The sequence below is a fragment of the Echiichthys vipera genome (genome assembly GCF_963691815.1).
Source record: "Echiichthys vipera genome assembly, contig: SCAFFOLD_126, whole genome shotgun sequence".
NCBI classification, from domain to species: domain Eukaryota; kingdom Metazoa; phylum Chordata; class Actinopteri; order Perciformes; family Trachinidae; genus Echiichthys; species Echiichthys vipera.
The window spans coordinates 15,001-29,951 of record NW_028154814.1 but is presented as its reverse complement, the minus strand read 5'-3'; the positions used below and the strand labels follow the sequence as shown (position 1 = coordinate 29,951).

General features: G+C 46.4%; 1 protein-coding gene across 1 annotated transcript; it reads right to left on the bottom strand.

Annotated features, from left to right (window-relative positions):
• Positions 1–332: 332 nt before the first annotated feature.
• Positions 333–14,804, bottom strand: LOC310966363 (serine/threonine-protein kinase 4-like; the record flags this gene model as incomplete). Its single annotated transcript, XM_083940944.1, has 7 exons — positions 14,326–14,804; positions 13,637–13,935; positions 9,938–10,018; positions 8,138–8,266; positions 7,051–7,165; positions 4,851–5,015; positions 333–500 (listed from the first exon to the last, which is right to left on the bottom strand). Coding segments are annotated over exons 2-7 (702 nt in total), but the record flags the coding sequence as incomplete, so codon positions are not given.
• Between the last annotated feature and the right edge of the window lie 147 nt (positions 14,805–14,951).

Genomic DNA, 14,951 nt, shown 5'->3' with positions numbered 1-14,951 from the left:
GAGTCAAGAACCACAGTCAGGAACCAGAGTCAGGAGCCAGAGTCAGGAGCCAGAGTCAGGAGCCAGAGTCAGGAACCAGAGTCAGGAGCCAGACTCAGGAACCAGAGTCGGGAACCAGAGTCAGGAACCAGAGTCAGGAGCCAGAGTCAGGAACCAGAGTCAGGAACCAGAGTCAGGAGCCAGAGTCAGGAGCCAGAGTCAGGAGCCAGAGTCAGGAGCCAGAGTCAGGAACCAGACTCAGGAACCAGACTCAGGAACCAGACTCAGGAACCAGACTCAGGACTAAACTACACTCTTAACCGGACAAAGATACCAAGGTGACTGTCTCTCACCCTCATGGGGTGGATGTCGGCGTACGGCGGCTTCCCCTCCGCCATCTCTATCGCCGTGATCCCCAGGGACCAGATGTCGGCCACGCAGTTGTAGCCCATCTCCTGGATGACCTCCGGGGCCATCCAGAAGGGCGTGCCGATCACCGTGTTCCTCTTCGCCATGGTGTCCTGGGGGGGGGGGGGGACAGAGAGAGAGACCCTCAAACCGGGGTTGGGTCTCGGGGGCAGAAGCTCCAGCAGGGGGACCCGAACTTCCCTTTCCCCGGGGGCCTCGTTGGCCAGCTTTCAGGTCTCGAGTCTCTGAGGGGAAGTCCGAGTCAAGTCTCGGGTCTCTGAGGGGAAGTCCGAGTCGAGTCTCGAGTGTCTGAGGGGAAGTCCGAGTCAAGTCTCGAGTGTCTGAGGGGAAGTCCGAGTCAAGTCTCGAGTCTCTGAGGGGAAGTCCGAGTCAAGTCTCGAGTCTCTGAGGGGAAGTCCGAGTCAAGTCTCTGAGGGGAAGTCCGAGTCGAGTCTCGAGTGTCTGAGGGGAAGTCTGAGTCAGGTCTCTGAGGGGAAGTCCGAGTCAGGACTCGAGTGTCTGAGGGGAAGTCCGAGTCAGGTCTCTGAGGGGAAGTCCGAGTCAAGTCTCGAGTCTCTGAGGGGAAGTCCGAGTCAAGTCTCGGGTCTCTGAGGGGAAGTCCGAGTCGAGTCTCGAGTGTCTGAGGGGAAGTCCGAGTCAAGTCTCGAGTGTCTGAGGGGAAGTCCGAGTCAAGTCTCGAGTCTCTGAGGGGAAGTCCGAGTCAAGTCTCGAGTCTCTGAGGGGAAGTCCGAGTCAAGTCTCTGAGGGGAAGTCCGAGTCGAGTCTCGAGTGTCTGAGGGGAAGTCTGAGTCAGGTCTCTGAGGGGAAGTCCGAGTCAGGACTCGAGTGTCTGAGGGGAAGTCCGAGTCAGGTCTCTGAGGGGAAGTCCGAGTCAAGTCTCGAGTCTCTGAGGGGAAGTCCGAGTCAAGTCTCGAGTCTCTGAGGGGAAGTCCAAGTCAAGTCTCTGAGGGGAAGTCCGAGTCGAGTCTCTGAGGGGAAGTCCGAGTCAAGTCTCTGAGGGGAAGTCCGAGTCAGGTCTCGAGTCTCTGAGGGGAAGTCCGACTCGAGTCTCTGAGGGGAAGTCCGAGTCAAGTCTCTGAGGGGAAGTCCGAATCAAGTCACGAGGGGAAGTCCGAGTCAAGTCCCTGAGGGGAAGTCCGAGTCGAGTCTCGAGTCTCTGAGGGGAAGTCCGAATCGAGTCTCTGAGGGGAAGTCCGAGTCGAGTCTCTGAGGGGAAGTCCGAGTCGAGTCTCTGAGGGGAAGTCCGAGTCAGGTCTCTGAGGGGAAGTCCGAGTCAGGTCTCTGAGGGGAAGTCCGAGTCAAGTCTCGAGTCTCTGAGGGGAAGTCCGAGTCAGGTCTCTGAGGGGAAGTCCGAGTCAGGACTCGAGTCTCTGAGGGGAATTCCGAGTCAAGTCTCAAGTCTCTGAGGGGAAGTCCGAGTCAAGTCTCAAGTCTCTGAGGGGAAGTCCGAGTCAAGTCTCAAGTCTCTGAGGGGAAGTCCGAGTCAGGTCTCGAGTCTCTGAGGGGAAGTCTGAGTCAAGTCTCGAGTGTCTGAGGGGAAGTCCGAGTCAGGTCTCGAGTCTCTGAGGGGAAGTCCGAGTCAAGTCTCGAGTCTCTGAGGGGAAGTCCGAGTCAAGTCTCTGAGGGGAAGTCCGAGTCAGGTCTCTGAGGGGAAGTCCGAGTCAGGTCTCGAGTCTCTGAGGGGAAGTCTGAGTCAAGTCTCTGAGGGGAAGTCCGAGTCGAGTCTCTGAGGGGAAGTCCGAGTCAAGTCTCGAGTGTCCGAGGGGAAGTCCGAGTCAAGTCTCGAGTCTCTGAGGGGAAGTCCGAGTCGAGTCTCTGAGGGGAAGTCCGAGTCAAGTCTCGAGTCTCTGAGGGGAAGTCCGAGTCGAGTCTCTGAGGGGAAGTCCGAGTCAAGTCTCTGAGGGGAAGTCCGAGTCAGGTCTCTGAGGGGAAGTCCGAGTCAAGTCTCTGAGGGGAAGTCCGAGTCAGGTCTCTGAGGGGAAGTCCGAGTCAAGTCTCGAGTCTCTGAGGGGAAGTCCGAGTCGAGTCTCTGAGGGAAGTCCGAGTCATGTCTCTGAGGGGAAGTCCGAGTCAAGTCTCTGAGGGGAAGTCCGAGTCAAGTCTCTGAGGGGAAGTCCGAGTCAGGTCTCTGAGGGGAAGTCCGAGTCAGGTCTCAAGTCTCTGAGGGGAAGTCCGAGTCAAGTCTCTGAGGGGAAGTCCGAGTCAAGTCTCTGAGGGGAAGTCCGAGTCAAGTCTCTGAGGGGAAGTCCGAGTCAAGTCTCTGAGGGGAAGTCCGAGTCAAGTCTCGGAGGGGAAGTCCGAGTCGAGTCTCTGAGGGGAAGTCCGAGTCGAGTCTCTGAGGGGAAGTCCGAGTCGAGTCTCTGAGGGGAAGTCCGAGTCGAGTCTCTGAGGGGAAGTCCGAGTCGAGTCTCTGAGGGGAAGTCCGAGTCAAGTCTCTGAGGGGAAGTCCGAGTCGAGTCTCTGAGGGGAAGTCCGAGTCAAGTCTCTGAGGGGAAGTCCGAGTCAGGTCTCTGAGGGGAAGTCCGAGTCGAGTCTCTGAGGGGAAGTCCGAGTCGAGTCTCTGAGGGGAAGTCCGAGTCGAGTCTCTGAGGGGAAGTCCGAGTCAAGTCTCTGAGGGGAAGTCCGAGTCAGGTCTCTGAGGGGAAGTCCGAGTCAGGTCTCAAGTCTCTGAGGGGAAGTCCGAGTCAGGTCTCAAGTCTCTGAGGGGAAGTCCGAGTCAGGTCTCAAGTCTCTGAGGGGAAGTCCGAGTCAAGTCTCTGAGGGGAAGTCCGAGTCAGGTCTCTGAGGGGAAGTCCGAGTCAGGTCTCAAGTCTCTGAGGGGAAGTCCGAGTCAGGTCTCTGAGGGGAAGTCCGAGTCAAGTCTCTGAGGGGAAGTCCGAGTCAAGTCTCTGAGGGGAAGTCCGAGTCAAGTCTCTGAGGGGAAGTCCGAGTCGAGTCTCTGAGGGGAAGTCCGAGTCCGGTCTCGAGTCTCTGAGGGGAAGTCCGAGTCGAGTCTCTGAGGGGAAGTCCGAGTCGAGTCTCTGAGGGGAAGTCCGAGTCAGGTCTCTGAGGGGAAGTCCGAGTCAAGTCTCGAGTCTCTGAGGGGAAGTCCGAGTCAGGTCTCGAGTCTCTGAGGGGAAGTCCGAGTCAGGTCTCGAGTCTCTGAGGGGAAGTCCGAGTCAGGTCTCGAGTCTATGAGGGGAAGTCCGAGTCAAGTCTCAAGTCTCTGAGGGAAAGTCCGAGTCAGGTCTCGAGTCTCTGAGGGGAAGTCCGAGTCAGGTCTCGAGTCTCTGAGGGGAAGTCCAAGTCAAGTCTCTGAGGGGAAGTCCGAGTCAGGTCTCTGAGGGGAAGTCCGAGTCATGTCTCTGAGGGGAAGTCCGAGTCAAGTCTCGAGTCTCTGAGGGGAAGTCCGAGTCAGGTCTCAAGTCTCTGAGGGGAAGTCCGAGTCAAGCATTGAGGGGAAGTCCGAGTCACGTCTCCGAGGGGAAGTCCGAGTCAGGACTCTGAGGGGAAGTCCGAGTCACGTCTCCGAGGGGAAGTCTGAGTCGAGTCTCTGAGGGGAAGTCCGAGTCAGGTCTCTGAGGGGAAGTCCGAGTCAAGTCTCGAGTCTCTGAGGGGAAGTCCGAGTCAGGTCTCAAGTCTCTGAGGGGAAGTCCGAGTCAAGACTCTGAGGGGAAGTCCGAGTCAGGTCTCGAGTCTCTGAGGGGAAGTCCGAGTCAAGTCTCGAGTGTCTGAGGGGAAGTCCGAGTCAAGTCTCGAGTCTCTGAGGGGAAGTCCGAGTCAAGTCTCGAGTCTCTGAGGGGAAGTCCGAGTCGAGTCTCTGAGGGGAAGTCCGAGTCGAGTCTCTGAGGGGAAGTCCGAGTCAGGTCTCTGAGGGGAAGTCCGAGTCGAGTCTCTGAGGGGAAGTCCGAGTCAAGTCTCTGAGGGGAAGTCCGAGTCAAGTGTCCGAGGGGAAGTCCGAGTCGAGTCTCTGAGGGGAAGTCCGAGTCAAGTCTGAGGGGAAGTCCGAGTCAAGTCTCGAGTCTCTGAGGGGAAGTCCGAGTCAAGTCTCTGAGGGGAAGTCCGAGTCAAGTCTCTGAGGGGAAGTCCGAGTCAAGTCTCTGAGGGGAAGTCCCAGTCAAGTCTCGAGTCTCTGAGGGGAAGTCCGAGTCAAGTCTCGAGTCTCTGAGGGGAAGTCCGAGTCAAGTCTCGAGTCTCTGAGGGGAAGTCCGAGTCAAGTCTCGAGTCTCTGAGGGGAAGTCCGAGTCAGGTCTCGAGTGTCTGAGGGGAAGTCCGAGTCAGGTCTCGAGTCTCTGAGGGGAAGTCCGAGTCGGGTCTCTGAGGGGAAGTCCGAGTCAGGTCTCTGAGGGGAAGTCCGAGTCAGGTCTCGAGTCTCTGAGGGGAAGTCCGAGTCAGGACTCGAGTCTCTGAGGGGAAGTCCGAGTCAAGTCTCGAGTCTCTGAGGGGAAGTCCGAGTCGCTCACCGTGAGTTGCCCGGCGACCCCGAAGTCGGCGAGCTTGGCCTGACCCTCGGCGTTCAGCAGGATGTTCCCCGCTTTGATGTCTCGGTGGATCTTCCTCATGAAGTGCAGGTACTCCAGACCCTTCAGGGTGGACTGCAGGATGGCCGCAATCTCCTCTTCCGTTATCTGCAACACACACACACACACACACACACACGCGTACGCGTTACAGAGGCTACGTGACGCGAGCTAGGCGCCGTTAGCGACGCGCTAATCTCAGGATACGACACATATATCGCAATGTTTGGCCGACGATGTGATTGGATCTGATACGTTACGCTTCGTTTTTCAGTCGTTTTCTGGAAGGTTTTAAAGGGACGGTGTGATTTTTGGTTGAGTTTCAGTTTCGTTTTCCCCGTTAGGAGTGGAAACTTAAGCAAAATGACGAGAAATTTAAGCAAAGTGACGAGAAATTTAAGCAAAATGACGAGAAATTTAAGCAAAATGACTAAAACTTAAGTAAAATAACATAATTTCCTGCCTGTTGTCATGGAAACACGCGACTGTGTAGAGACAGAATTCACACTCCTATAAAAACATAATTTCCTGCCATTTGTCATGAAAACACGCGACCGCGTAGAGACAGAATTCACACTCCGATAAAAAAAATAAATTCCTGCCTGTTGTCATGGAAACACGCGACCGCGTAGAGACAGAATTCACACTCCAATAAAAAAACATAATTTCCTGCCTGTTGTCATGGAAACACGCGACCGTGTAGAGACGGAATTTACACGCCGATAAAAACATCGGTTCCTGCCTGTTGTCATGGAAACACGCGACCGTGTAGAGACAGAATTCACACTCATAAAAAAAACATCAGAAAACATCATTTGCTGCCTGTTGTCATGGAAACACGCAACCGCGTAGAGACAGAATTCACACTCCAATAAGAAACATCAGAAAACATAATTTGCTGCCTGTTGTCATGGAAACACGCGACCGTGTAGAGACAGAATTCACACGCCGATAAAAAAACATCTGAAAACATAATTTCCTGCATGTTGTCATGGAAACATGTGACCGTGTAGAGACAGAATTCACAATCTGATATAAAAACATCAGAAAACATAATTTCCTGCCTGTTGTCATGGAAACACGCTACCGTGTAGAGACAGAATTCACACTCCAATAAAAAAACATCGGAAAACATAATTTCCTGCCTGTTGTCATGGAAACGCGCGACCGCGTAGAGACTGAATTCACACTCCGATTAAAAAAAAACATCAGAAAACATAATTTCCTGCCCGTTGTCATGGAACCACGCGACCATGTAGAGACAGAATTTACACTTCGATAAAAACATAATTTCCTGCCTGTTGTCATGGAAACACGCGACCGTGTAGAGACAGAATTCACACTCCGCTCAAAAAACATCAGAAAACATAATTTCCTGCCTGTTGTCATGGAAACACGCGACCGCATAGAGACTGGAATTTACACTCAGATAGAAAACATAATTTCCTGCCTGTTGTCATGGAAACATGCGACTGTGTAGAGACAGAATTCACACTCCGATAAAAAAAAAAAACATAATTTCCTGCCTGTTGTCATGGAAACTCGCGACCGTGTAGAGACGGAATTTACACGTCGATTAAAAAACATCAGAAAATATAATTTCCCGCCTGTTGTCATGGAAACACGCGGCCGCGTAGAGACAGAATTCACACTCCGATTAAAAAAAACATCAGAAAACATAATTTCCTGCCTGTTGTCATGGAAACACGCGACCGTGTAGAGACAGAATTCACACTCCGATTAAAAAAACATCAGAAAACATAATTTCCTGCCTGTTGTCATGGAAACAAGCGACCGTGTAGAGACAGAATTTACACTCCGATAAGAAACATAATTTCCTGCCTGTTGTCATGGAAACATGTGACCGTGTAGAGACAGAATTTACACTCCGATAAAAAAAACCATAATTTGCTGCCTGTTGTCATGGAAACACACGACCGTGTAGAGACAGAATTCACACGCCAATAAAAAAAACAACGGAAAACAATTTCCTGCCTGTTGTCATGGAAACACAGAATTTGAGGCTGTGTGTAGTCTGTTTACTCGTTTGCGTCTGTCTTTATTAGTGACACAGTGTGTGTGTGTGTGTGTGTGTGTGTGTGTGTGTGTGTGTGTGTGTGTGTGTGTGTGTGTGTCTCGTTACCGTCTTGTTGCGTATCCGGATGATGTCAGACACCGAGCCGGCTCCGCAGTACTCCATCACGATCCACAGGTCGCTGTTTTTGAAGTAGCTGCCGTAGTAGCGCACCACATGCGGACTGAACACACAGAGAGGGGGATTCGAACACACGTCAGAATGTTTACAACATTTTCAGCCCACTGTGCGCCCTCCCGCTGTGCCTCCGTGCCCGCGCCCCGTGCTTTAGGGTCCCTAGACACGGTGCGGTTGCACGCACACTGGTCAAAGGAGCCGGACTCTACCCGTGGGACGTGTTTGGGGTGCGGTACGGAGGAACAGTGGGAGGGCGCCCTTAATGACATCAAAAACACATAAAAACAACACAGAAACACATGAAAACACCACAGAAACATATGAAAACACCACAGAAACACATGAAAACACCACAGAAACACATGAAAACACATGAAACCACCACAAAAACACATGAAAACACCACAAAAACAGATGAAAACACCACAAAAACACATGAAAACACCACAAAAACAGATGAAAACACCACAAAAACAGATGAAAACACCACAAAAACGACTAAAAACACATGAAAACACCACAAAAACGACTAAAAACAGTTGAAAACACCACAAAAACAGATGAAAACACCACAAAAACAGATGAAAACACCACAAAAACACATGAAAACACCACAAAAACGACTAAAAACAGATGAAAACAAGACAAAAACAGATGAAAACACCACAAAAACACATGAAAACACCACAAAAACGACTAAAAACAGATGAAAACAAGACAAAAACACATGGAAACACCACAAAAACACATGAAAACACCACAAAAACGACTAAAAACAGATGAAAACACCACAAAAAACACATGAAAACACCACAAAAACACATGAAAACACCACAAAAACACCACAAAAACACATGGAAACACCACAAAAACGACTAAAAACGGATGAAAACACCACAAAAACGACTGAAAACACATTAAAACACCACAAAAACACATGAAAACACCACAGAACCAGATGAAGACGGCACGGAGGCACAGTGGGAGTGTGCCCACTGCAGGACACTGCCGGTGTTACCTGTTGCACTGCTGCATGATGGAGATCTCCTTGATGATCTCCTGGAGGTCCGACTCCACGGGGACCTGCTTGATCGCCACGATGTCCCCGGTGTCTTTGACGTGGGCTTTGAACACGCAGCCGTACGAGCTGAGGACACACACACACACACACACACACACAGACACACACACACACACACACACACACACACACACACACAGACGCACACACACACACACACACACAGACACACACAGAGACACAGACGCACGGACACACACATACACACACGCACACACAGGGACACAGACAGACGCACACACACACACACACACACACACACACACGCACACACACGCACGGACACGCACGCGCACACACACACACACACACACACACACACACACACACACACACACACACACACACACACACACACACACACACACACACACACACACACACACACACACACACACACACACACACACACACACACACACACACACACACACACACACACACACATAATAATTAACGACATAAGATAAAAGATAAAGATAATAATAAAATAAAGAGAATTAGAAATAAGATAAAAGTTTAAAAATTTCAAAATAAAATAAAGAAAATTCAAAATAAGATAAAAAAAATTAAAAAATTAAAATTAAAAAATAAAGAAAATTACAAATAAAAGAAAATTAAAAAAAATAAAGATGAAAATAAAAAAGAACATTTTAAATAAGATAAATATTAAAAAATTAAAATTAAAATAAATACAATTAAAAATAAGATAAAAAATAAAAAAAAATAAAAAATAAGAAAAAACTTTAAATAATTCAAAAAAGAAAAATCTAAATAAGAAAATAAATTTAAAATAATAAAAATAAGATAAAAGCTTAAAAATAAAATTAAGAAAAATCAAAATAAGAGAAGTTAAAAAAGGAGATAAAAATAAAATTAAAAGATTTAAAAATAACATAAAAATTAAAGAAGATAATGAAGATAAAATAAAGAAATTTGTAAATAAAATAAAATTAAAAAGAATTTTTTTTTAAAAATCTAATAAAAAGTACAATAAAAATAAAAATAACAAAAATTAAAAAAATAATGATGAAAATAAAATAAAGAAAGCTAAAATAAAAATTTTAAAATAAAGAAAAAATGAGTTAGAAATTAAAAAAATAAAAGATAAAAATGAATTTAAAAGATTTAAAAATAACATAAAAATTTAAGAAAATAAAGATGAAATAGAATAAAGAATTTTGTAAATAAAAGAAAATAATAAATAAAATATAAAATAAAGAAAATTCAAAATAAGATGAAAGTTTGGAAAATTAAAGATATAAAATAAATTAAAGAAATGTATAAATAAAATAAATATTTAAAATAAGATAATTTTAAAAATATGATAAAAATAAAATAAAGAAAATTCAAAATAAAATCAATAAAATTAAAAATATCAAAAATTAAGAGAAAAATGAATTTATATTATTTTTTATAAAATTAAATTTAAAGATAAAAATAAATTAAAGAAATGTAAAAATAAAATAAATATAAAAAAAAAATAATTTTAAAAATATGATAAAAAATAAAAAATAAAAATTTCAAAATAAAAAAGATGATAAAAAATTAAAAAATAAAGATAAAAATAAAATAAAGAAAATTAAAAAATAAGTCAAAATTTAAAAAAATAAAAGATAAAACAAGTGCGTTGAGAAACAGGAAGTGGGTTGAGGAACAGGAAGTGCTTTGAGAAACGAGAAACAGGAAGTGGGTTGAGGAACAGGAAGTGAGGCGGCACAGGTGCAGGTGACTCACCCCTCTCCGAGCTTCTCCAGGACATCGAACACGTCCTCCGGCTGCTTGGTGAGACTGTCCTCGCTCAGCTTCTTCAGCTGCCTGCAACCAAACAGAGGAGAGTTAGGGGCGCACTCCCACTGTGCCTCCGTACCGCCATCAAACACGTGTCACGGCTAAAGAATGCAACCAAACAGAGGAGAGTTAGGGGCGCACTCCCACTGTGCCTCCGTACCGCCATCAAACACGTGTCACAGCTAAAGAATGCAACCAAACAGAGGAGAGTTAGGGGCCGCTCCCACTGTGCCTCCGTACCGCCATCAAACACGTGTCACGGCTAAAGAATGCAACCAAACAGAGGAGAGTTAGGGCCACTCCCACTGTGCCTCCGTACCGCCATCAAACAAGTGTCACGGCTAAAGAATGCAACCAAAACAGAGGAGGCTTAGGGGCGCACTCCCACTGTGCCTCCGTACCGCCATCAAACACGTGTCACGGCTAAAGAATGGTTCCTTTGACCAGGGAAGGATGGATGGATGAATGGATGAATGGATGGATGGATAGTTGGATGGATAGACGTATGGATGGATGGATGGATAGACGGATGGATGGATAGATGGATGGATGGATAGTTGGATGGATGGATAGATAGATGGATGGATGGATGGATGGACGTATGGATGGATGATAGATGGATGGATAGATAGACGTATGGATGGATGGATAGATAGATGGATGGATGGATGGATGGACGTATGGATGGATGATAGATGGATGGATAGATAGACGTATGGATGGATGGATAGACGTATGGATGGATGGATAGATAGACGTATGGATGGATGATAGAAGGATGGATATATAGATGGATGGACGTATGGATGGATGGATAGACGTATGGATGGATGGATAGAAGGATGGATGGATGATAGAAGGATGGATATATAGATGGATGGATGGATAGACGTATGGATGGATGGATGGACGTATGGATGGATGATAGATGGATGGATATATAGATGGATGGATGGATAGACGTATAGATGGATGGATGGATAGACGTACGTATGGATAGACTTATGGATGGATGGATGGATGGATGAATAGACGTATGGATGGATGGATAGACGTATGGATGGATGGATAGAAGGATGGATATATAGACGTATGGATGGATGGATGGACGTATGGATGGATGATAGATGGATGGATATATAGATGGATGGATGGATAGACGTACGTATGGATAGACTTATGGATGGATGGATGGATGAATAGACGTATGGATGGATGGATGGATGGATGGATAGACTTATGGATGGATGGATGGATGGACGTATGGATGGATAGACGTACGTATGGATAGACTTATGGATGGATGGATGGATGAATAGACGTATGGATGGATGGATGGATAGACGTACGTATGGATAGACGTATGGATGGATGGATGAATAGACGTATGGATGGATGGATGGATAGACGTATGGATGGATGGATGGATGGACGTATGGATGGATAGACGTACGTATGGATAGACTTATGGATGGATGGATAGACGTATGGATGGATGGATAGACGTATGGATGGATGGACGTATGGATGGATAGACGTATGGATGGATGGATAGACGTATGGATGGATGGATAGACGTATGGATGGATAGATAGACGTATGGATGGATGGATGGATAGATAGACGTATGGATGGATGGATGGATAGACGCATGGATGGATGGATAGATAGACGTATGGATGGATGGATGGATGGATAGACGTATGGACGGATGGATGGATAGACGTATGGACGGATGGATGGATGGATAGACGTATGGATGGATAGACGTATGGATGGATAGACGTATGGATGGATGGATGGATAGACGTATGGATGGATGGATAGACGTATGGATGGATGGATGGATGGATAGACGTATGGATGGATGGATATACGTATGGATGGATGGATGGATAGACATATGGATGGATGGATGGATAGACGTATGGTTGGATGGATGGACGTATGGATGGCTAGACGTATGGATGGATGGATGGATGGATGTATGGATGGATGGATGGCTAGACGTATGGATGGATGGATGGATAGACGTATGGATGGATAGATAGACGTATGGATGGATAGACGTATGGATGGATGGATAGATGTATGGATGGATGGATGGACGTATGGATGGATGGATAGACGTATGGATGGATGGATGGATGGACGTATGGATGGATAGACGTACGGATGGATAGACGTACGGATGGATGGATGGATGGATAGACGTATGGATGGATGGATGGATGGATGGATAGACGTACGGATGGATGGATGGATAGAAGGATGGATGGATGGATGGATGGATAGAAGGATGGATGGATGGATAGAAGGATGGATGGATGGATGGATAGAAGGATGGATGGATGGATGGATAGAAGGATGGATGGATGGATGGATAGAAGGATGGATGGATGGATGGATAGAAGGATGGATGGATGGATGGATAGAAGGATGGATAGAAGGATGGATGGATAGAAGGATGGATGGATGGATAGAAGGATGGATGGATAGAAGTATGGATGGATGGATGGATGGATAGAAGGATGGATGGATGGATAGAAGGATGGATGGATGGATGGATAGAAGGATGGATGGATGGATAGAAGGATGGATGGATGGACGGATGGATAGACGTATGGATGGATGGATGGATAGACGGATGGATGGATGGATGGATAGACGGATAGACGGATGGATGGACGTATGGATGGATGGATAGAAGGATGGATGGATGGATAGAAGGATGGATGGATAGAAGGATGGATGGATGGATAGAAGGATGGATAGAAGGATGGATGGATGGATGGATGGACGTATGGATGGATGGATTTTAATGCATTAAATATGAATATAAATTTATATATTACTCAGAAGTTAAATTATATAATTTAATAATTTTAATTTAATATTATTTAATTTAATTTTTAATATATTTTAATCATATTTTAATGCATTAAATATGAACTCAAATCCACTCCAAGTGTATTAAAATTATGTTTTTAACGTTTAACTTTATATTAAAAATATTAATAATTAATAAAAAGTTAAATTAAATAACTTTTATTACAGTTACTGAAGCATTTTTATGCAAAATACCAATAAATATTTTATTTTTACTTTGTGGGCTTTTAATCATATTTTAACGCATTAATTATGAATTTAAATAATAATATTAATAATTTAATGCGTTTTTCACATTTTTCATGATTTTTTTCACATTTATTTTACATTTTTCATATTTCTATGATTTTTTCATGTTTTTATGATGTTTTTCACATTTTTCATGAATTTTTTCACATTTTTTTCATATTTTTTTGAAATTTTCATGTTTCTTTCACATTTTTATGATTTTTTCATGTTTTTTTCACATTATAATGATTTTTTTTCACATTTTTCATAATTTTTTCAGTTTTTCATAATTTTTTCACGTTTTTCATGTAATTTTTTCATATTTTTATGAATTTTTCATAATTTCTTAACGCGTTAATTATGAATTATTTATATTTAACATGTTTTTACAGTTAATTTAAAGCGAAATAAAGTGAATTTTTCACGTTAATTTCTCCACAAACGGCCGTTAAATCACTTTGTATCCGTCAAACAAACAAAAACAATATTAAAAATTAATATTTCATATTTAAATAAACTAATTTTTACCTCCGGGGGTTGTTCCTCATCTGGACCTTGTCCTTGTTCTCCATGGCGCCGCTGCGGAGCCACCGTCCGGGCTCAGCCGACGGTCCCCCACGGTCCCAACGGTCCCCGCTGACACTCGACGCTAACGCCGCTAACAGTGACTGCCCGCCGCCGTTAGCCCGGTGCTAACTGTCAGTCCGACGCTAACTGTTAGCTCGTTGCTAACTGTTAGCTTGTTTCTACCGTCCGAGTGCAGCCAACGGTCCCAACTGACACTCGATGCTAACGACGCTAACAGTGACTGCCTGCCGCCGTTAGCCCTATGCTAGCTGGTTAGCCCGACGCTAGCTGTCGGCTCGTCCCTAACGGTTAGCTCGTCGCTAGCTGGTTAGCCCGACGCTAACTGTCGGTCTGACGCTAACTGTCAGCTGGTCGCTAGCCGTTAGTCCGACGCTAGCCGTTGTTGTAGCCTTGTTGCTTACGGTCGGCTCGTTGCTAACTGTCAGCTCGTTGCTGGCTGGTTAGCCCGACGCTAACTGTCGGCTCGTCGCTTACTGTTAGCCCGACGCTAGCTGGTTAGCCCGACGCTAGCTGTCGGCTCGTCGCTAGCTGGTTTGCCCGACGCTAGCTGTTAGCTCGTTGCTACCTGTCAGCTCGTCGCTGTCTGTCAGCTAGTCGCTAGCTGGTTAGCCAGACGCTAACTGTTAGACCGACGCTAACTGTTAGCTTGTCGCTTACGGTTAGCTCGTCGTTAACTGGTTAGCCCGACGCTAGCTGGTTAGCCCGTCGCTAGCTGGTTAGCCCGACACTACCTGGTTAGCCTGTCGCTTGCTGTTAGCCCGTCGCTTGCTGTTAGCTCGTCGCTAACTGTCAGCTCGACGCTAGCTGGTTAGCTCGTCGCTAACTATTAGCTCGTTGCTACCTGGTTAGCCTGATGCTAGCTGGTTAGCATTAGCAGCGGAGGTAGCTCCAGCCGTTCGCCGTTGAAAACATAGCGTCCGCTTCTCCTTCGGTAAAACCACGGTTCCGCAGCGAACAGGCTCCACTCGGCTGCCGGGTCCCCGCCTCAGGGCTCCTCCTCCTCCCGCGGCTCGGTGACTTCGGGGGCCGGTCCTCGGAGCTCCGGGTGTTAAAGGAAAGGAAAGGTTGAAGCGCTTTAACTGTTGTTTGGGTGAAAACACCAGGAAGTGAGGGGAGAGAGAGGCGACGGAGGGAGAGAGGGAGGGAGGGAGGCCGCAGCACCGGGCGGAGGCGGCGGGGGGCGCCAGAAACACGCCGCCGGTCCGAGTCCCTGTGTGGACCATGTAAGGAGCGTGGACTGGGAACCGTAGGGTCG